This window comes from Planococcus citri, chromosome 3 (genome assembly GCF_950023065.1).
Source record: "Planococcus citri chromosome 3, ihPlaCitr1.1, whole genome shotgun sequence".
In the NCBI taxonomy this organism is placed as follows: Eukaryota; Metazoa; Arthropoda; class Insecta; order Hemiptera; family Pseudococcidae; genus Planococcus; species Planococcus citri.
In genome coordinates, this window is record NC_088679.1 from 66588239 (window position 1) to 66611636 (window position 23398).

The window sequence follows — 23398 nt, forward strand, 5'->3', positions numbered from 1 at the left end:
GGAAATAAATGAATCACGTCGTAGTTATGTTATAACATGGTGAGAAGTTTCAATAAGTATGTTTTTTTTACACGGATTCTTGAAAATCTGGTTTTTGGACGTTTTTTGAATCTCTTTTTTAAACACTTTTTAGATCCCCACCACAAACTTTCAAAACATCAGAAGTCTTCTCTCTTTAAGTAAAATCCATAATCCATTTTCAAAAGCTACTATCCTAACAGATTCTGGTGGATTTTAAATCTGCCAAAATCCAGATTCTCGAAAATCTGCCATAATCCGTGTAAAAAAAACAAACTTAATAAAAACAGTGAACTACCTTAATATTTATCAGTACCTACCTGAAGTTGGAAAATAATTGTAAATTACAGTTTAGGTACCGTAATTTACGTAATTTTACTGGTAAATTACAGTAATTTACAATTTTTACTTTTAAATTACGGTAATGTAATATTTTAACTGGTAAATGGTAATTCTTGGGTTTACCATTTAATTTTAGTACTTAATTTAACAAATTTGCTCTAGTAAACTTCAGTAGGTACCTGCTTACTTTTAGTAGTTATTGTTTAGCTGTTGATGCAGATGTAGTATAAAGTTAATTTATTTTGCTACATTCATAATTTCTGCCGGTAAATTACAGTAAATTACCAGTTTTACCATCAGACTATAAAAATTTATAATCTTACCACTTAAATTACAATAACTTATGTTTTTACCAGTAAATTACCAGTTTTACCAGAAACTACAAAAATTTGCAATTTTACCAGTTAAATTACAGTAATCTATATTTTTACCTGTGAATTACAGTAATTCATGTTTTTTACCAGTAAATTACAGTAATTTACAGTTTTACTACTGAATTACGGTAATTTGTGGTTTTACTTGCAAATTACAATAGTTCCTGATTTTACCAGTAAATAACAGTAAATTATGATTTTACTGGTATATTACAGTAATTTATAATTGTACCAGTAAATCATGTTAGTTTGTAATTTACCTGGTAAATTACAGTAATTTATGTTTTTACCAATAAATTACAGTAATTTATGTTTTTACCAGTAAATTACAGTAATTTATGTTTTTACCAGTAAATTACAGTAATTTATGTTTTTACCAGTAAATTACAGTAATTTGTGATTCAACTGGTAAATTACAGAAATTTATAATTCAAGTTCCAAAAAAGTCAACAAAATAAGTCTCTTTATTAAGACTAACAAATTTTCATAATTTGTCGTCGGTCGTCAAAAGTCTTGGCAAAGTTGACAAATTTTGGCAGTCGACATTCGACAAAGATGATTTTTTTAAAAATTTGATAACTTGGGGTGTGTTCTCTATCTTAATATCATTTATTCATTTTTGAGTAAATTATGGTAATTTATGGTTTTACTGGTAAATTATGGTAATTTATGGTTTTACTGGTAAATTACAGTAATTGATGGGTTTACTAGTAAAATAAGGTGATTCATGGTATTACTGGTAAATTACCGTAGTTTATGGTTTTACCAGTAAATTACCGTGTTTTATGGTCTTACCAGTTGATTACAGATTCAGTTTCAGCGAATCATTCGCCAACGAATTAATCAATTCTTCAATTTATGAATCAATTTGTTCGCGAATGATTCGCCATCAATTAAGTAAGTAAATGAATCGATTCTTCGATTCGTTCGCGAATGAGTCACTTATACGAATCAATTCGTTCGCGAATGATTCGCTAAAAATGATTCAATTTGTTTGTGAATGATTCACTAAAAAATGATTCAATTCGTTCGCGAATGATTCATCAATAATTGAGTAAATGAATCGATTCGTTCGCGAATGATTCATCAAAAATTGAGTAAATGAATTGATTCCTTATACGAATCAATTCGTTCGCGAATGATTCAGTGATAATTGATCAACTCGTTCGCAAATGATTCAGTGATAATTGATCAACTCGTTCGCAAATGATTCACCTAGAAATCAATCAGTTTGTTCAATCACCAATCAGTTGTGAATGATTCGATTTGATTCACTTCGCTTGTAAACACATAAATTCATATTCAATAGTTTCACAAAAACTGAATCAATCGTAAATTAATTCATCAGTTTGCGAATTATTCACCAAGAAATCAATCAATTTATTTAATCACCAATCGTGCGCAATCTAAATGATTTGATTCGATTATAAACAGATCACTTGCTATAATACAAATGTTTCAAAAAAGGTGAATCAATTCGTTCATGTTTATTTCAAAAAAAGGTCGGTCTTCTCACGCATTTGCGTGAGAAATAAGCAATTAAGGTTAAAAACGGATGTTGATTGGATGAAAAATATTGATTTTCAAACAGTTGCCATCTTTTTTGAAGTTTTGTTTTTTGTTCGTTTTTGAGCATTGTTGTATGCCTACATATAAAGTGCTATCGCATTAGAATGAATTTTGAGAATTTTTACGCAATTTTCAAATCTCCAGAGAGAATTTTTTCGATCGAAGTTAAGCAGAAAAAATCGAAAAAAATGTTTCAATCTGTGATCATGACGAATTGTAAGTATGTTATTGTCCGTTACGGAATGAGGGTAGTTTTGATGCAATATGCATTATCTATTGCATTTTAAATATTGATCTTTTCATGAATTAAGTATCACCACCTGACCTTGTTTCTAATTTATTGCTATATGTAGGTCCTTGGTTAGTTACCTATCACTTCACTTTTTGCAAAAAATGTAAAAAAAAAAAAAAAGGTGCTCTAAAAAAAATACGTTACAATGCTCCACGCACAGGCAGGACGACGAAGGAGGAAAGGAACACGATACGGGTATAATTTTACATTATACCAGAACACCTCTTAAGAATTAATTAACGACAACACTTTTACGTTGTAACGTTGGTCATTTACTCGTAAATGAGCAACTTATCTACTAATTGGCGGGAAATTCTGCCATCTCTGACTATAGGTAGAGGTACCGATGACGGCGATGACGTATTAACAATACAAATTGTACCTATCGATTTTTCATCAAACCGCTAGAACCTTCTATCTTTCCAGGCAAACAATAAGACCAGTGGTTTCAGTGGTAGGCATGTTTTCTGCAATCGTCTAGGAGAGCAAAATACTCAATTTTTCCCTCCTTACGAATTCATTCCGCAATAGAAGTGATGTGTATTAGAGAGAGCTGGTTTATCGCAGTTGAAGAAAATACGCACCTATGGGTACTCGAACGATTATTTCAAGAAGGTTAAACACTCATTTAAAAAAAAAAAAAGTAGGCACGTAATCCGTGTTAGAAAGAAGAAAAAATTCCGTTACGAAGAAGAAAAAATAAAAACTGGATTAGTTATTGTTGGAGGAAGAAAAAAAAGAAAAAACCTTGAGGCTTAATACAACTCCTATACTAGTACATGGCTGCTACCTATTAAATTATGTGTGCATATAGGTGAGCATACGATTCGCTAAAAATGTGTTAATTATTTTCACGTGGCTTTTATAGGTAAGTAGGTATATTTTGATGTAAATTTCTAAAGAGGTGTTGAGTAATAGAAGAAATGTACCTATCGTCATATAATTTGTAACAGAAATATTTTAAAAGCAATGAGTATTATTTAAAGATCATCTTCGACGTTAGATGTGGATGCGTTTAGTGTTTTCGCTTATTTACCTACTTATGTATTTGAAGCACAAGCTAATAAAATTTATTAAGATATTATGATAATTGATAATTTTTCGTTTGCCAAAAAATTTGCATACAAAATTGTCCAAAAGCATACATATGTTAAAGATACAGTCGTGTTTATCAGAAGTAGGTATCCGAATATGCCTGCAAGAGACTTTGACGACGTACGAGTACATAACGTGCCAAGTAATTCATCAAAAAAAATTAATTTTCCGGCATCTTGGAACTAATATGATCGTTTCATTTTTTTGTTTCTAAATTAGAGTGAATTTGACTTTTAATTGCATACATACCTACCTAATAAGTATTCGATTTGCGAAATTAATAGGTTGGTTAATTTAGCCTTCAAAAACGTTATCTAAATGTGAAACTACATAGTTAACGGTTGAAAATTACGTATCTATTATTCATTTAAGTTCACATTACCAATTATTATGATCTGTAAAATGATTATTACATATATAGGTAAGTACTCGTACAGTTGGGCAAAAGTTACATTTATTCATTGTAATAAAAATCCATTTCAAATTCTCTAACTAAGTAGTTCAATTTACTAATAATGCGAATTATTCGATTATAAGTGTGGTTATCGAACAGTACAAGTTTGAGGTTGTAATGGAATATCCTGTGGCTAGAGAATGATTGGAAACCCTTCTGGTTTTTTTTTTCATCAAATTATTATCTACAAATTTTTGATGAATAATTTGCCTCGAGGTTTTTAAAAAATGGTTTGCAATGTGTTAGGTTGTTTCTCGATCGAGCATTCGAGCTCTTAATGACGTTCAAACCAGATGCATTAATTATTTATTATTAAAAATTAAGAAGACAGTTATCTCATCCCAGAAACGTCTGACAAATATCTTCATCATCTGTGTAAAATATCTTCGTAAGTAAGCTCTCTTAAAATATGCTCTTTGTCTTTCTCATAGGTATTTGGAACAGTGATTTATCAAAATGATGCACATAACTCGTAGTAGGTACTCGAGTGGATGAACAAAAAATGCTATTAGGACAAATTGCCTGTCTTCAAAATTGAAGGGGCTAACTCAACCCAAAATTTTCAAATTTGACATGCTTATTAAGATTTTAAAATTTTGAATTTTCAAAATGTATTCCTGTACCTTTAAATTGTGAAGATAGGCAATTTTTCATGATACTTGACAATTTTTTGTTCATCCATTTGAGCACTACATAAGGGTTTTTGAAGTCATTTTAATGATGCATACATTTTCTTACTAGCCCTATCTGCGAATCATGAAGTTACACCATTTTTGAGCAAAAATTTACCAATTTTGAAAAATTTGTTTAAAATGATGAAATTGTTTGGATCATTCAAGCAGAGCTGTGGGTCCGAAACAATCCCAAAACTAGAACAGATCAAATCCCGATTCAAATCCAATCCCAAAACCGAAATTGTTATTTTTCCTGATCCTGAAACTGATGTAATTTTTAACCCAAAACAATCCTGGAACTGAAACAACATTTTTTCGGTTTCGGGATTTCAATTTTTGTCTTTTTTCCGCGATTTTGATTTTATTTTAATAAATAAAATTGTCATTTTACATCATTTATCATGATTCAGTCAGATTATAATAAAAATTACTTGACGGATTAAGCAAAATATGCATTTAAAACGATAAACTAATTACATCATCAGATTCCTCATGTTGAAATGTTTCATATTTTGACCCCTTGCAGGGTCCATTAGTCAATTTGGGTCAGGGCCGGACCCAAGAGTATGTGGCCCACCGAGATATCCCATTTTAGCGGCCCTGATTTTGGGCTCTTCAATTAAAACGCTCTAAAATTCAATCACATTTTTAAAATAATTTTGGCAACAAAAAACAATTTTTGCAAAAAAAAAGAGCTTACTTCCATGTAATCTGTTTTTCAACTTTCAACAATTTCAGTTCATTCAAATAAGTAAAATTATTTTCGATTTTGGCCAAAAAAAAAAGTATGATTTTTTGATTTCAAACTTTAATAGAAGTTTGATTATGATTACTATCTTACAAAAAAGATAGACAAGTATCTAAAGTTCTTACAAAAGAGTAGCTGGAGTTCTAGATTTTTCGCCATAATTTTGAATAGAAAACTGAAAAGTGAATTTTTTCATAATTTTGGTGAAAAAACGCAAGGCTAACTGAAAATTTTGACCAAAGAAAACAGTTTTGTGAAACTGACATAATTATATTACATATTAAGGGTAAGGGCACCAATTATGGACCAGTCCGCAATATGGACCAGCGCCCGTTCTCGTTGGTAATTAGCGCAATCTGTCAGGAAAAAATGTATTCCTATGTATTTTTCACCAAAAAAATTAATGAGACAAAAATTACAACTGTGAAGTCAAAACTCGCTGAGAAATTTACAAAAAACTGTTTTGAGACACTGAAAAAAATTTTTAGTGTGTTTTTCAACTTTTATTAAAATATAATTATATGTGGTGTAATTTTCTAAATGTCATTGATGTTTATAATATCAAAAAAGGATGTAGTTTCTGCTGGAGTGATCAGTTTTTGTTAAAAATGGGGGTATGTACAGAAATTTTTGGTGCAAAGTTTTTTTTTATAGGGTGCGCTAATATGGACCACCTGTGATATTGAATTTTTTACTCATTTTTTACAGCCGCTGAGCTGCTGAAAAAGAGAATGCTTGAAATACTTTTTTTGTTCATTTATTTTCTACAAATAAATATGATGTTTTGAAATGTAAAAATATGTTTATTTTGAAATTCTCAAGGTGGTCTATATTAGGCGTCCGAAATTTTGAACTGTCATTTTGACACTCGTCGTTCAACAATTTAAAAAAAATATTCAAAACTAACCTAAACTGCTTACAATACGTTTTTGTGTTCATTTCTACAAATAAATATGACCTTTTGAAAAATGTGAAAGTATGTTTATTTTCAAATTTTATAGGTGGTCCATATTAGGCGTCCAAAATTTCGAACTGTTATTTTGACACTCATCACTCAACAATAAAAAAAATGTACTTAAAGTTGACCTTCACCCCTGAAGTTTTGTACAGTGTTAGTGGAAGGATGGAACTTCATTTCAAGCCTTTGTGGAGGTTTCTACCCCTTATAGTTTTCAAGTGGCAATCCTCCAAAAAAAAAGTGGTCCATATTTGGTGCCTCTACCCTTACAATTTTATAGCAGACCTCAAAATCAAAGTAAAATTTCAGATTTTTTTATTTCAAACTGAAACAGTTGTTCAAATTCAAAATAAAGTTCACGTTTCTACTTCTTTTATTACGCTCTTTTTACTTTAAAACAAGAATTTACGGTTCTACGTTCATCTAAAGCTCAAAAATGAAAACGCAGTGATAAAATATCGTTTTGGATAACCTTGTTATGATGAAATTATTGCGTTTCCACCCCTCCCCTCTTTAAAATTTTCATGTTTCAGTTATTGTTGCATTTTTTAAATTGCAGGTTTTTTTTCAAAAAGGGAACATTTCCGAAGAAGAGAATCATAATGTTCCAATTGTGTCCCCCCCACCCAAATGAAGGTGATCTTTTTATAATAGGTACACGAGTTTTAAAATAAAATCATCTTTTATCCTATACACATTTATCAAAATGATTTCCGATCATGACCATAATCTAGTTAGATATGTAGTACGGTTTACATTAAATTTCACAATGATTCACTGTCAAGGTTCAAGGTGACCAATAGTATGAATTTGCGGTATATTCATCGTACCTGCTACATAACACGAGCATTTCATTTTTTCCGCGAAATGGCTGATAAATGTGCTGACGAAAGGTCGGTTTATTGTGTTCCGGATCGAAAAAAGATGGAATTCGATTGACAGATCATGGAATTGGGGAACAAAATGGGCAGTCGTGGTTTGCCTTGAACTCGGATGATTTTTCGATCATCAGGGGATGATTCGTCACGATAACTTCTCTCTCGAGGGGATTTCCCATACTTAGGTATTATAAAAGTGAAATGTATAGATATTTTTCTTTCGAATGTTGACTTTTTTTTCGTTTTAAACAAGAGGTAATTAAGGGTACTTATTGCGTGAACCAGATTACATTATTTTATCATATTTTTCACCTTGCATCAATTACGCAGCTTGCGTAATAAATTACGAGTGTTTAGTAATCGTCTAGTATAGGTAAAATAAGTAAGTAAATAAGACAGAAGAGCCCATCGATGACGTACACAATGAACAAACGCGGACTACGAAGCTCATAAAAAAGTAATTAGAAATGATCGGGAAGTAACGATACAATTTCTTGAAAAGAAAAACCCAAGGAGAAGTTGAAAAATAAAAATAAAGCTAAAAACTAACGTACGTGTTTTTCATTAGTACGTTCATACGATTAAATATTCGATTGGTTGCGAGAAGACGACGGTTATAAAATAATCTACCAACGATGAGTCGTGAGAAAAATACCTACAAAAAACTAAACAGATGTAAGGATAGAGATGGATTATAGCAAATGGCAAATAATGTGAGCTCGTTAAACATATTCGCTGAATATTTGGGCCTAAGATCAAGAGTAAGGTACTCGTACTTGTACATTCGTAAGTAATTCGTCAAAAGTATATTCAAACGTGATTAAGCATACGTGTGTAATTAATCGGTTCCTGTGTGATGCTTACCGCCGCCTGTGGTCAATTTGTAAACAATATCGTCTTGGGAATGAGAAGGCAAGAGGTAGAACGAGGTTTATGTACGAGGTGATTAATTTGTCAGAAGTTACAAAGCGTAATGAGTATTTTGAAGGATTCGAGCATACGGTAATAAATTTTTACCGTTTCATTTTCGACCATTTTATGACCATTGTTGTGATTAATAGGGTTGGAAATTTTACTATAGCGTAACCGGCCAGGTGGAATAAAAATTATGGAAAAAAAATTCATTACTTGCAAATTTTATTTAATGATCACGTTGTGATATAAATCACTACCTAAGATATTGATCTAATCTAGATCTTCGCGTGATGTACGCATAGATTTCAATTTTTCGAAGGTGTCTGTGGTTTATTACCTACCTATAGGTTTGCGTATCTCGCCGTGAAAATATGCGTATAGGTAGTAGGTACCTACGATTAAATAAATAAACGTGGCAATTATTTAAAAATCAAAATTGATCTACGCGTGTAAATTACACGCCTGTGGCGATCATTACGCGGTGATTTTCATCATTTATCTATTCTTTTTCGTAGATATTTTCAATTTCGGTTACTGATAATGCAATTTTTATCCGACAGCTGCGTAGAAATTATGCCTCGTAAATTGATTTTGGCAGTAAAAGAAAATTTAAATGGTTTTTCATGGAGTGTAATCTGGTAATCGTGTCAGATAAGAGTCGTAAATTATCACGAGGAATTTTTTATTGAATTCTGCCACGAAAAATTTTCTTTGTATTTTCAAGATGGATATTTAGGACCTTGCTATAATTTGTAGACCGGACACTTTTTGTTTAAACTGTGCTGTAAAAATTGACAGTCAATTTTTTCAGAGATGGCTTTCAAAATATGTATTTCCTAAGCCCTTCATTTGGCGGGAAAAATTTGAAAAATGATACAGTAGGCCCCTCACAGCAAATTTGTTGAAAACTTGTCATTTTTGTCCAGGCTATCTTACAGTAGTGATAGTCTGGACACAGCAATTTAAAACACAATACAAACCAAGACAGCATGAAATGGAAAAAAAATGAAATTTTTGGTGAAACGCAAAACATAATGGAAAAAAATCAGAGCCATAACAAAAACAAAACAAAAAACTTTTTTAATGTTTTACATAACGTTGTGAAAATACGATTGCTAAAAATATACCTACAGGGTGCCCAGAAATATCGTGAACCCCTGAAAAAGTCTTCTGCTAAATGTTTTGGTTGATCACAGTAAATGATAATAAAATAATGATAGCGTATGATTGGTTGTTAGACTGAGGTTATAACATTCCACCAATCATACCTATGCATCTATTTCGCATTTCTTAAAGGGTTCACGATATTTCTGGGCACCCCATTAGGTACAGTATGGCACAAAAGTAGTGCCCGGAGGCTTTTATTTCCAAGTGGAAAGAGCTAGCGAGATGAAGGAAGCGGCGTTGAATAGGTAAAAATAAGAGCTTTCAAAAGCGATCTTGAAAATTTCAGGCCCATGCACAGGGTGTCAAAAAATTGAAAAACCAGTTTGGTCGAAAAATTCACACTGGTTTTTATTGAGGCAATGTATTCTACATATTAAGGCGACAAAAACTTGATATGAATTTTTTGAAACCATTTCATTAATTTGCAACCATGCAGTTATCAAAAATTACCTAAAAATTGGAGATGGAGAAAAAAGCTTGAAACAAAAGTTTTAGGTGTGAAAAATTGAACCATTTTCGCTGATCAGATTTTGAAACCGGTTCATTGATTTGCAACCAGTCATCAAAAATTACCTAAAAATTGGAAATGGAGAAAAAAGCTTGATACAAAAGTTGTAGGGTGTGCTGATCAGATTTTGAAACCGGTTCATTAATTTGCAACCAGTTAGAAAAAATTACCTAAAAATTGGAGATATAGCAGGGTGTCCACAGGTCTGGAAAACCTGGAAAACCTGGAAAAGTCAGGGAATTTGGTCGGTCTGGAAAAGTCAGGGAAAAGTCAGGGAATTTCGTAATTTTCACGCAAAATCCCTGGAATTTTGAAAAAACGATCAATTGAAAATTTTGAATAAGGACCTGTGATGAAAGGAAAACACTGTTTTTCACTTCTCGAAACGCAAATTTTCAAAAGCTTTTGCCCACGCTTCGCTCGGGCTTGTTTTCTTTTCTTTTTCAAAAGCAACATGAAAATTTCTAGATTAAAAAAATCAAGTTTTTATGCCGAGAAATGAACTCCTCACGAAAAAAACATCGTTTTTATGCATCTCGAAATACATACAAATTCACAAGAGCTTTCGCCCTCGCTTGGGCCTGTTCTGTTTTCTTTTTCAAAATCAACTTCCTTCAAAAAAAAAAAAATTATTCAAATATTCTACAATTTTAAAAGCCAAAAAAATTCATTCATCCTCACATAAAAAAACCTCGTTTTTATGCCTGTCGAAACTCAAATTCTCAGAAGCTTCGCTCGAGCCTGTTCTCTTTTCTTTTTCAAGAGTAAACTTCCTTCAAAAAAACATTCATTCCAATATTAAAATTTAAAAAACCAAAAAATAAACATTCTTCGCATTCAATAAAAAACTTGTTTTCAGGCATCTTAGAATGAAAATTTTCGAAAGTTCTCGCCCTCGCTTCGCTCGGGCTAATTTGTCTCTCATTTTACAATGAACAAATTTCACATTTTGAGGCCTTCAAAAATCAAAAAAAGAAAAGAAAAATTTTCATAAATTATATAACACATTTTTTTTTATCAATTGGCCAAACTTGATGCATGTTTTATTCATTTTCAATTAGAAAAGTTAATAATCAAAGTTAAGCTGTTTTTTATATCCGAAGAAGTATCAAGTTCGAAGAGAAGCTTATGAAAAAAATTACCCCCCCCCCCAATTTTTCAATTTAAGTATGGGGTGAGCATAGAAAATTGAGAAAAATGGTCTGGAAAAATGGAAAAATTGGTCTGGAAAATCTGGAAAAGTCAGGGAAAATCATTTCCAGAAATGAGTGGACACCCTGTATAGAAAAAAGCTTGATACAAAAGTTGTAGAGTGTAAAAAATTGAACCATTTTCACTGATCAGATTTGGAAACCGGTTCATTAATTTGCAACCAGTTAGCAAAAATTACCTAAAAATTGGAGATATAGAAAAAAGCTTGATACAAAAGTTGTAGGGTGTAAAAAATTGAACCATTTTCACTGATCAGATTTTGAAACCGGTTCATTAATTTGCAACCAGTTAGCAAAAATTACCTAAAAATTGGAGATATAGAAAAAAGCTTGATACAAAAGTTGTAGGGTGTAAAAAATTGAACCATTTTCACTGATCAGATTTTGAAACCGGTTCATTAATTTGCAACCAGTTAGCAAAAATTACCTAAAAATTGGAGATATAGAAAAAAGCTTGATACAAAAGATTTAGGGTGTGAAAAATTGAACCATTTTCACTGATCAGATTTTGAAACCGGTTCATTAATTTGCAACCAGTTAGCAAAAATTACCTAAAAATTGGAGATATAGAAAAAAGCTTGATACAGAAGATTTAGAAAGTGAAAAATTGAACCATTTTCACTGATCAGATTTTGAAACCGGTTCATTAATTTGCAACCAGTTAGCAAAAATTACCTAAAAATTGGAGATATAGAAAAAAGCTTGATACAAAAGTTTTAGGGTGTAAAAAATTGAACTATTTTCGCTGATCAGATTTTGAAACCGGTTCATTAATTTGCAACCAGTTAGCAAAAATTACCTAAAAATTGGAGATATAGAAAAAAGCTTGATACAAAAGTTTTAGGGTGTAAAAAATTGAACTATTTTCGCTGATCAGATTTTGAAACCGGTTCATTAATTTGCAACCAGTTAGCAAAAATTACCTAAAAATTGGAGATATAGAAAAAAGCTTGATACAAAAGATTTAGGGTGTGAAAAATTGAACCATTTTCACTGATCAGATTTTGAAACCGGTCCATTAATTTGCAACCAGTCATCAAAAATTACCTAAAAATTGGAGATATAGAAAAAAGCTTGATACAAAAGTTGTAGGGTGTAAAAAATTGAACTATTTTCGCTGATCAGATTTCGAAACCGGTTCATTAATTTGCAACCAGTAGACAAAAATTACCTAAAAATTGGAGATGAGGAAAAAAGCTTGAAACAAAAGTTGTAGGGCGTGAAAAATTACAAGCGGATCGTCCAAAAAAAGTCTAAACTGAATATGACCAAATTCAGCAGAGACTTTCATTTTAATTACCCACAAAAAATGTCGTTTCTCACAGTTCCTCTGAAGAGGAGATAGTACTCGTATAAGGCCTCAAAGAGGAGCATTTTTAAAATATCGTTGGTTTTTCGCTCCTTTTGCTACTCAACCTGTTTTTGGGAGAATGGCCGAGTCCCAAAAGAAAGTTTTTGAAATTAGGCGTCGATCTATACTGTTTTCGTCAAAATCTAAGACCAATTTTAGGGCTCTACTGATCGATTGAAAATTTTCAAATTGCTTAATATTTTGAATAAATTCGTGTTTTGAAAATGTTTCATTCTCGAATTATTATTTCACATTATACCTACTTAATCAAGCTAAAATATAGAAATATGTTAGTAATTTCCGAAATTGGGAAAATATTTCAAGAACACTTCCGAACGCAGTGGTTTCAATTTTTTGGCCAATTGCCAGTTTCAAAAAATCGAAAAAATTTATCGAGTTTGCAGATATATTTTTCTCAATTTTCTGAAATTGGCAACTGGCCAAAAAATTGGCACTACAGCGTTCCAAAATACTTCCCCATTTCCAGAAATGACATCTTTCGATATTTCGGCTAAATTAATGCGAAATACATAATTCTAGAAGAAAAAATTTTCAAAACACGAATTTATTCAAAAATAAGGATTTATTCGGAATTTGTACTTTGTGACGTTCCAGGTGGATTCAAATCTCAAAATTTAATATTTGTGAGCTTATTTCAACACTTTATTACGCCTATATTGGTCAGATGTAGACGAAATTATAAATTTGCCAATCTCGATACAAAATGTAAAATTTAGAATTTTTGGAATTTGATATCTTAGGTACTTATTTTGTGTGAAAGTGATGCAAAATTATGCGAAACAAAACGTACCAATTCTCGAAGAGCAGCCATTCAAAAGAAGAGGTGTCTCCTTGTCCTTACCTAACATATAGCCCGTGATATCAATGCACAAAAAACCATGCGAATGATTCATACCCCGGAAAACAATAACGGACCATAGGTAACTTAAAATGTGTGAATTGAATTACAAGGCGAACCGGGAAGGGTATTTTAAAACACCATCATTCGGTCACTTCCAGTTTCTCATGCAGACAGACGAACGTGATGAAAACAAAAATCACCTGTTGTCGAGAGCCCCTCCCTTCGCCCCCGTTCATTTATTCGTTACACACATGTTAATTTCTCTCGATCAGGGACGGAATTTTTTGGCCAGCAGACAACATAAATACTTTCTAATGCAATTTGCAATACATACGTACGAGATCTCAAACCATATCTAGCTGATATGTAACTATGCAGTATGCAACCTCTAATTAAATTCGATTTCTATCGATTTTTTTAACGTTAATATGCCTCGAGCTTGGTACATTATGCGATGGATTACTCCCTTCCTTCTTTTGAATCGATAGCTGTGTGCACACGATTGAGGAAAAAGTGAAGGTGTCGACAGTTCGATATACTTACTTAGAGGAGAATAGGCTAATAAACTGAAAATCATCGTTAGTCGGAAATTACGCTAATTATGTATAATTTCCGGCATATGACGTACGAATACGATGTGTGTGCGTCAAAAAAGGACGTATTTATAAAAAGGTATAAACGATAGATTCTGAAATTTGAACAATATTTGTTGATAATCTTTAGACACCTAACTACCGTAGGTACCTATTATCGAACAACTCGACCATAAAAATCGATTTATTAGCTATCTTCATATCGATTCTTTTTTTTTCTTAGCTTAAACTCGTGTCGTAATTATCCCACTCGAGAAATAATTTCGCTGACGATGAGATCAGACTTGTCAACGAGCGTATTATTGGTAAATTTATTTATTTGAATTATATTATACGAACGTGTTCGGCAATATCGGTCATTAACAAGGTCGTATCATCAACAACCATAGTAAAAGCAAAAACGAGTTATTACCAACTCATCGTCAGTGAGATAACAGATTAATTTAGATTCTCTCGAGCTATTTTTAGTCTAATAGGCTCGCGAATTTGCGACAATTTTGAAAAAAATTTCACTCCGTCGTGAGGTGAATAAACGTCCACATCCTGATCACGTATGGTACCCGGATACCGCGAGATTCGTGCTCGTAATTATTCCTCGAGTGTGAATTTTTTCACTATAGGTAAATGAAACACTCAGACCACTTTTGGAAACCGGCAACGCGTAAAAAAATTATCAGATATAAGTAAAAAAAAAAAACTACCTACTCAAATTATTAAGCAGCGAAAATTTTTCGCAAAAAATTCTCAAATTTAGCTACACAATGTAGCCTAACTGCATGAAGCGGGTTGAATAAAATAATAATTCGAAAAGCGGTAATTATAATCCACGTTTATGCTGATTTAGATACGTACTTAATGCGAAAGTGAAGTAAAAAAAAAAATTCTTGTTTTCATTTATCCCAAGCATAAATTAATTTAATTAGCTTTATTATATGGTGAACTTTTCGTCGAGATTTCAAATTATTTGATTTCAAGGCCGACGGTAGCATGCGTTTTATGAAAATTCTTTTTGCGTTAAGCGTTAACGAATATATTTTGTGCACGAGGAGGGTCGGTCGTCTTCTCTCTTCTATAAATTCGCCAGAATCTGCTTTCTTGCGAAATAGTGCTTGAAAGAGGATTGCAACTTTTTTCAAATGTATTTCGCCAAAATTGAGTAAACGAATCAATTCGTTCGCGAACGAGTCACTTATACGAATTGATTTGTTCGCGAATGATTTATCAAAAATTGAGTAAATGAATCGATTCGTTCGCAAAACGAGTCACTTATGCAAATCAATTCGTTCGCGAATGATTCATATCATACACTGAGTGAATAAATCGATTCCCTCGCAAACGGGTCACTTAAACGAATCAATTCGTTCGCGAATGATTCATCAAAAATTGAGTAACTGAATCGATTCCTTCGCAAACGAGTCACTTATACGAATCAATTCGTTCGCGAATGATTCATCAAAAATTGAGTAACTGAATCGATTCCTTCGCAAACGAGTCACTTATACGAATCAATTCGTTCGCGAATGATTCATCAAAACTTGAGTAAATGAATCGATTTGTTCGCAAAACGAGTCACTTATGCGAATCAATTCGTTCGCGAACGAGTCACTGATACAAATCACTTCGTTCGCGAATGATTCATCAAAAATTGAGTAAATGAATTGATTCATTCGCGAATGATTCATCAAAAATTGAGTAAATGAATCGATTCGTTCGCGAATGATTCATATCATACACTGAGTGAATAAATCGATTCCCTCGCAAACGAGTCACTTATACGAATCAATTCGTTCGCGAATGATTCATCAAAAATTGAGTAAATGAATCGATTCCTTCTCGAACGAGTCACTTAAACGAATCAATTTGTTCGCGAATGATTCATCAAAAATTGAGTAAATGAATCGATTCCTTCGCAAACGAGTCACTTATACGAATCAATTCGTTCGCGAATGATTCATCAAAAATTGAGTAAATGAATCGATTCCTTCGCAAACGAGTCACTTATACGAATCAATTCGTTCGCGAATGATTCATCAAAAATTGAGTAAATGAATCGATTCCTTCGCAAAACGAGTCACTTATGCGAATCAATTCGTTCGCGAACGAGTCACTGATACAAATCAATTCGTTCGCGAATGATTCATCAAAAATTGAGTAAATGAATTGATTCGTTCGCGAATGATTCATCAAAAATTGAGTAAATGAATCGATTTGTTCGCAAATGAGTCACTTAAACGAATCAATTCGTTCGCGAATGATTCATTGAAAATTGAGTAAATGAATCGATTTGTTCGCGAACGGTTCACTTATACGAATCAATTCGTTCGCGAATGATTCACTTAAACGAATCAATTCGTTCGCGAATGATTCACTTAAACGAATCAATTCGTTCGCGAATAATTCATTGAAAGTTGAGTAAATGAATCGATTTGTTCGCGAACGGTTCACTTATACGAATCAATTCGTTCGCGAATGATTCAGTAATTATTGATCAACTCATTCGCGAATGATTCACCTAGAAAGAAATCAATCAGTTTGTTCAATCGTCAATCGTTCGTGAATGATTCGATTCGATTGTAAACAGATCAATTGCTGTGTAAAATATGTTCCAAAAAAAGTGGATCAATTCGTTCGTAATAAAAGATTTTTATTTGAAGAAAAGTCGTTCTTCTCACACTAAATGCGTGAGTGTTTTTTGGCCTAAATTTTGATTTTCAAAGATTCACTAAAAATCGAAAAATACATTTCAACACTTGAAATTTTAGCTGGTGATGATAAATTTTTGCATGCTCTTTCGATATACCTAGTTTTGTCCAGCTCAAAATATATCATAGGAGTCCTTTGTTGGAATGCAAAATCTGCGATTTCGGCTGATCTGTAAATCAAAATGTCTGCCATTTTGTTGATAAAGCCAACTTTTTTTTTTTTGGCAAGTTTGCTTTAAAATGTTCCTTAGGATGTCCTCTTTACGAGTAAGAATAATGTTTTCCCGGAGGATCGACAAGGGGGGTGGAATTATTACTATTGTCATATGCCGGACTACATGTTCAATTCCCAAATTGTTCTAAATCTGGTTCAATTGTTATTTTTAAATGAATTTTTTTTTTTTCATGTGCTGGTTTTTCGAATCTTGTTTTAGATGTAGGTATTTTTAACAGGATTTTTTACTTGTATGGTAAAAAAAAAAATGAATTTGATGAGAAAACGTGCAGTTAATGGTGATCGAAACACCTCTGGCGCAAAAAACATACCTATATCTACGTATCTCAAAATTCGAAAATAATGGAGAAAAACTGAAACTTCACTGGAGACTCATGATTGTTTTGAAATGGCGACTTTTGGTTTAATTTATTAATCAAGACTGGGATCTCCTGTATAATTCAATTTGAACTGACGATTCTCCCAATAAACCATTTGATCCAAACTATCCTAGATCATTCTAAAACAATTCCAAGATCGAGAGTAAAAATCTACTAGGGAGAGTGAGAGCGAATTTTTTCACCACTTTGAACCTATATTCTACATACGAGTTGGTATAACCTTGAATTTGTGAATTCTTCGCAAAAATTGTTGCCAATTTCGTAGAAAATCCGTGTACGAGTATTTAGTTGCAATAGAAATCTCATTAACATTATAATGAAAATTTGTTGTACCTAATTGATTTTTTTTTCTGGCCACTTGCAAGCCAAAAATGATTTTAAGCGTTAATAAAAATGAGCATGAGATTACTAGTACTATGCATTATGCTACACATGGCACGAATATGTACTTAGCTAGCCGAGCATATAGGTACCTATTTAATTAATTTTAAGCCAAAATGTACATCTACGTATTCGTAGGTGTAAGTAAAGTACGAGTAAATTAAAAACGTAGTACAATGAGTATCCTCTTCATTCTCGTTTCTTGAAACTCGTGTGAAAATAAAATCGAGCAAGGTGATGAAAAAATACATATGAGGTACTCGAATTGACCACGAATAAATTATTACCCTATCAACGAACGATAAAAATTGCAATTACGATAGATTATTTTACGATGGTAAAAATTTAATGTCTAGGTTTAGTACGTATACATAGAAAGACGAGTAAAAAAAAATTACAAAGATGTTCATTATTATTACAGGTTCGAAAACATTGTTGAAAAGTATCAGCGGATCTTTCGAGTCTGGCAAATTAACAGCGATTATGGGCCCTTCGGGAGCCGGAAAGACTACCTTGATGAATATCCTGATCGGCTACGTGTAAGTAAAAATCTACTATATTATTAGATTATTGAAGTAGAATTTTTTTCAAAAAAGAACCAAATGATGAGTTATAGTGCTGTAATGCAATAATTAATTTTTTTGAAGCGGCGTAATTTATTATTTTTATAAAGTCAAGGTTTAGTCTGGGAGTGATTTGTTTTTTATTCTATAACTAATTGCCAAAAAATTTTTTTTTGAGAGATTCTGTAGTTAAAGGGGTCCTTATATACCTCGTAATAACGTGCAACAGTGTCAAATACTGATCACCATCGCTTTTTTTTTCCCCATTTTCTCATGAAATATGGCATTTTTTGTAAAAATACTTGTCATAGAAAATGTTCCTCGTGAAATTTCCTATAAAAGATGTTCTTATAATTTTCGTCGAAAACTCTATAACCCACTTTTCGAACCATTCAGTCCTAAAATAGGTAAGTAGTGTAGCACTCCTGGGTCAATTTTTTTTTTTTTGACACTTGCTTCATTAGGGGGGTTATCCTGAAAAAAAAATGTTGGCTATTAGTTGAAATAAATTTTATTTTTGACATATGTAATTTCCCCAGGCTAGTTCGGCAACCACCACGTAATGTTTTGCAAACCTTCAATTTAGCACGTTTTTTTTTTTTTTTTTTTTTTAATTTGAAATTTGGCATTATGAGGTACCTACATATATGTATTTAATCAAATTGAAATGAAAAAATTGCTATAATGTTGATTATGTGAAAAAAATACATATGATATGTAGGTACTTGATACTTTTTCCCTTCACCAATTTATTGAGCTTCAATTTTTATTACCAAGATGTACATAGCCCCAATTCATTTTTTTAAAAAATAATTATTAATAATTTGATTAAATTTCTTTGAAATTTAATTGAAAATCTATTTGGACGTATTTTCAATTTTAAGGAATTTTTGTTTGTTATTGGGCCTTTTTTGATTTTTAATGCAAATTTTATTGGATTAAGCTCAATTCAAGTAAAATTCTATCAATTTTTATTTTTTATTGTATTTGTACATATAACATAGTCAAAAATTAGCTCCACTAGAGCAATTTGGAGCCTTGGAGGGAACAAAACCAGCTTTTCGTGTTTTTTTTTCACCTTTGAAAATCCTGTGTCATGCCCTCGCCCCTTTAAATCGACCTGGAAGTCAGAAATTTGGCATGCACATCGAGAGGGGGTCAGGGGCCTAGATGCGCCTTTTGGGAGTTTTGACTTTTCAACAGTTCCCAACCTTTTTTAGCTGCAGAAAAATGTAATTTTACGCTTTTTTAAAAAATGGGTTTTAATGTTGTGTCATCGTTGGAGGTTGGAGCCTCATCTCTATTGCTCTGAGGGGTTGAAATTCGGTATGTACCGACGATTTCTGCCATTTTCCCACAGTTTTGGAGAAAAACCGTGGTTTTTTGAGAGTTTTTTGAACTTTTGATGGCTTGACCCATCACTCCAAATGGCGAGGTGAGGATTTCTATTGAAAGTAGACCTGAAAATACATATTTTACGAAAAAATCGTTTTGGTATGTTTTTTCGTTCCGGAGATATGTGAATTTAAAGTTTTCTTTTGTACACCCATGCGACGAAAAATTCTGAAAAAATTCAGCGAGGTTGTGTATCCTCTAACTATTATATCAGTTTACAGAAAAAATTCATCTCAAACACGTGCTTAATGCTGATGCAGAATTTTTCCTCTGAGAAAATCTTTCTTTCACCCCTCCTGGCTGTGAGGAAGGTGAGGGACCCAAAAAATTTTTTCGAGGTACTAAACATACACTGTGAGTTATATCGAAATCCGAGGTCAAAGACATTTTGCCTGTTTTAATTGGGGGGGGGGAGTACCCTTTTCAAAAATTAATAAAGTGAAATAAATTCTAAAAAAATGAAAAATTATCTTCTTCTTCCTCGCTTGCCTGCTTCCGGACATTGCCACTATACAAAATCCCAGCAACCAGTTCCTTCCAGCTATCTCTGTCCTCAGCCTATCTCCTGCATTCTCTCAGTGACATTTTGGCAGTTTTCTTGATTAAGTCCGTGTATCGGGGGGGGGGGGGGGGTGATGTTCCCTTTCCCCTCTAACCATCCTATGTGGCCTTGGACTCAGGGGTGCTAACCTTAATTATTTTAATTACGCTTACGATTTCACTTCAATTTTTCCTTGAAATTTTTCGGTTTTCAGTTCGGTTCTGGTTTTGAAATTCAAAATTTCGGTTTTCAGTTTCGGTTTTGATCTTATTTACAAAAATTTTGGTTTCAGTTTCAGTTTTCATTTTTTTTTTTTTGGTTTTACATAAATTTTTTTTTCAAATACTTATCTTCAATTCAAAATTTCTCAATCTCAGGAAACAAAGTAACTTATAGTAATTTCATAATAATTCTAAAAAAGTAGGTATATATTTTTCAAGAACAATAATTATTTTTTTTTAAATACATGAATTTGTTTTGTAATCAAAAGTCAAAAAAGTGAAAAAATCACAAAAAATGAATGGCAAAAAAATGTACCTAATAAAAAAAAAACTGAAAAAACCCAAACTGAAAACCGAAATAAATTATATTGGTTTAGGTTTTGGTTTCACTCACCCTGCTTCATTATACTTGTTATGGTTTTTTACAGTTTTTAAAAAACCTATGAAATTTTGGTTTTTGTTTTCAGTTGGGGTTTGAAAATGGCTAAAATTATGGATCTTGTTTGGGTTTCGGTTACAGTTTTCGGTTTTGTGTGGTTCTGGTTATGGTTAGCACCCCTGCTTGGACTGTCAGTTTTTTCAGGTTGTCCTGTCTCACAGTGTGCCCAAAGTAGTGTCTAGTGGAATAGTTGTCTCCTGATGACTGTGCTTAGTCTTTCCTTTACACCCAGTTGTTGAAGTATTGACGCATTTGTTCTTTTCTGGACCCACGATATCCTTAGCATGCGTCTGTAGCAGTACATTTCAAATGCGTTGATTTTATCTTGATCTGCCTTGCGTACTGTCCAGCATTCTGACGCATACAGGAAGATGGAGAAGACCAGTGTTTTTACAATTCTCAGCTTGTGGCCTTTGTAATGTTGTGGCTTTTCCATATACAGTTGAGCTTTCCCATTGCTGTCTTTACTATGTCCGACCTTCTCCTGATTTCTCCAGCTGAGCCTCCCTGATTCGTTATTAATGAACCAAGGTACACAAAGTCCTGTACAACCTCTATACCATCAATCTCCAAGATTTCAGGTCTGGTCTTTTGCTCCCTGTCAATTAACATTATTTTGTTTTTCCTCTGTTGACCCCCAGACCTGCCCCATTGCTGGCTTCTTCAATTTTCTGGAGCATTTCCTTCATCTCATCTGGTGTCTTTGTGAGCAGGGTTGTGCCATCCGTGTATCATAAGTTTGATAATGTCTTTCCTCCAATCCTGACTCCTTTTTCCCAATCCTCTAGGGCAGTTCTCATTACCCATTCTATGTATGCATTGAAGAGAATTGGGCTGAGTATGCACCAGAGTCCTGCACAGTATAGTTGAAAATTATCTGCGTTAGTCGCGCATCGAGCGTGGATAGCTATGGTTATTAGTCATCCTAATGGTAGGTTATAACCGCACCGGCCGGTGTGATAATATTTGTAACTCAGATAACGTAACCATTGACTAACTTGTAGTTGAAATAACTACACTACTTGCAATTTTCCGCACTCTCATAGATAATATTATTGTGCAATATATTTTTGAAAAATGAATTTTCAATCCCTTCCCCGGTTGATGAATCACTGAAATATACCTATCGATAAGTCCAATCTTTGCAACGCTGGCAAATACAGTATAATAGTAGTTATTAACCTAACTACTGCTGCATCGGCAGGTAGTTGTAGTTAGTTATTGTTCGGTTGCATGCACCGACAAACGGCGGTTATTCCGCTTTTTAACTACACCGTGCAGGACTCTAGTATGCACCCCTGTCTCACTCCTGTTGCTGTATGGAAATGATTGGTGAGCTCTCCTTCAACTCTCACCTGGACGCCACATTGTCCTCATATAGACTCTCCATGAGACTGACAAGGGGCGCTGGTACTCTGAGCTTTTTGAGGTTTTGCTAGAGGATCCTCCACTTCACAAATTGTCAAATGCCTTCTTGTAGTCATTGAAGCACATGTACACTGGCTTGTTGAATTCTCTTGCCTTTTCAATCACTTGGTGTACATTTAGGATTTGTTCACTTGTGCCTCTTCCTGGCACAAAACCTGCCTGCTCTGGTGGGATCTGTGGCAGGATGTATGCTTTGATTCGCTCGTGTATGATTGACAGTAGTATGTACCTTGCTTGCATGTGATATCAATGATATAGTTCTATAGTTTGAGAATTCCATCTGTGCCTTTCTTATGCAGAGGCACATACACGGATGTAGTCTAGCTTTTAGGCCGTTTTCCCTCTTCCCAGACCTTGTTGCAGATTGCTGTCATCATTTCAGCCACAGTTCCATCCACTCCTGCCAATTTGCCTTTTTTAAACTTTTTAATGGCTGCTTCGACTTCTGCTCGTAGTATAGCAGGTTCCAGCTCGCGATTTGGCTCTGATTCGCCTTGGTCACCCCTGTTGTGAGAGTCATCTGCCATCAATTTTTCGCAGTATTCTCGCCACCTTTCCTTCACTTCCTCCTTGTTAGTGAGCACTTTACCTTCTTCATTCTTGACTGGGAGTGATCTTGCTTCATTGAAATTTAAAATTCGAAGTACCTACCTAGTTTTCAAAAATAGGGTCTGCAATAAAAAAAAAAGAAGGATTCGAATATTTTGGATGGTAACCCCTGAGATTTAGAATTCAGCTTACATACGTATTTGTGACTTCATAAACGGATTGATAGCAATTTCAAGCTAGGTATTTCGTAGCCTTTCTTTCGTGGATTTTTGGGTTTTCCACTTTTGGAAGCAGGGTCATAAATAGACTAGCAGGGGTGGCAACTTGAATTTTTTCCGTGTGTAGCATAAAAATTTCGACACAAAATTATTGTGATATAGCCCCCCCGGGGGGCTTAAACCGGTAAAAAGTCGATGATTTGAAAGAAACAACGAAATTTATTTGATTATTAGGTGATACGAGTAGGTGCGTCTTATTTTCTAATTTGAAAAGTTTAACTTCTTGTTCCATTTTTGGAAATTCATTGATTGAGAATCTACTTCAGGGATGTTCAAC

General features: G+C 33.3%; 1 protein-coding gene across 1 annotated transcript in view; it reads left to right on the top strand.

Moving 5' to 3' along the window:
* LOC135838360 (ATP-binding cassette subfamily G member 4-like) overlaps positions 1-23398 on the top strand; it is a 93398-nt gene that overhangs the window by 57549 nt on the left and 12451 nt on the right. The window contains exon 3 of the mRNA XM_065353953.1: positions 18129-18246. Within this exon, the coding sequence (XP_065210025.1) occupies positions 18129-18246 (118 nt within the window). The remainder of the gene's footprint in view (positions 1-18128; positions 18247-23398) is intronic.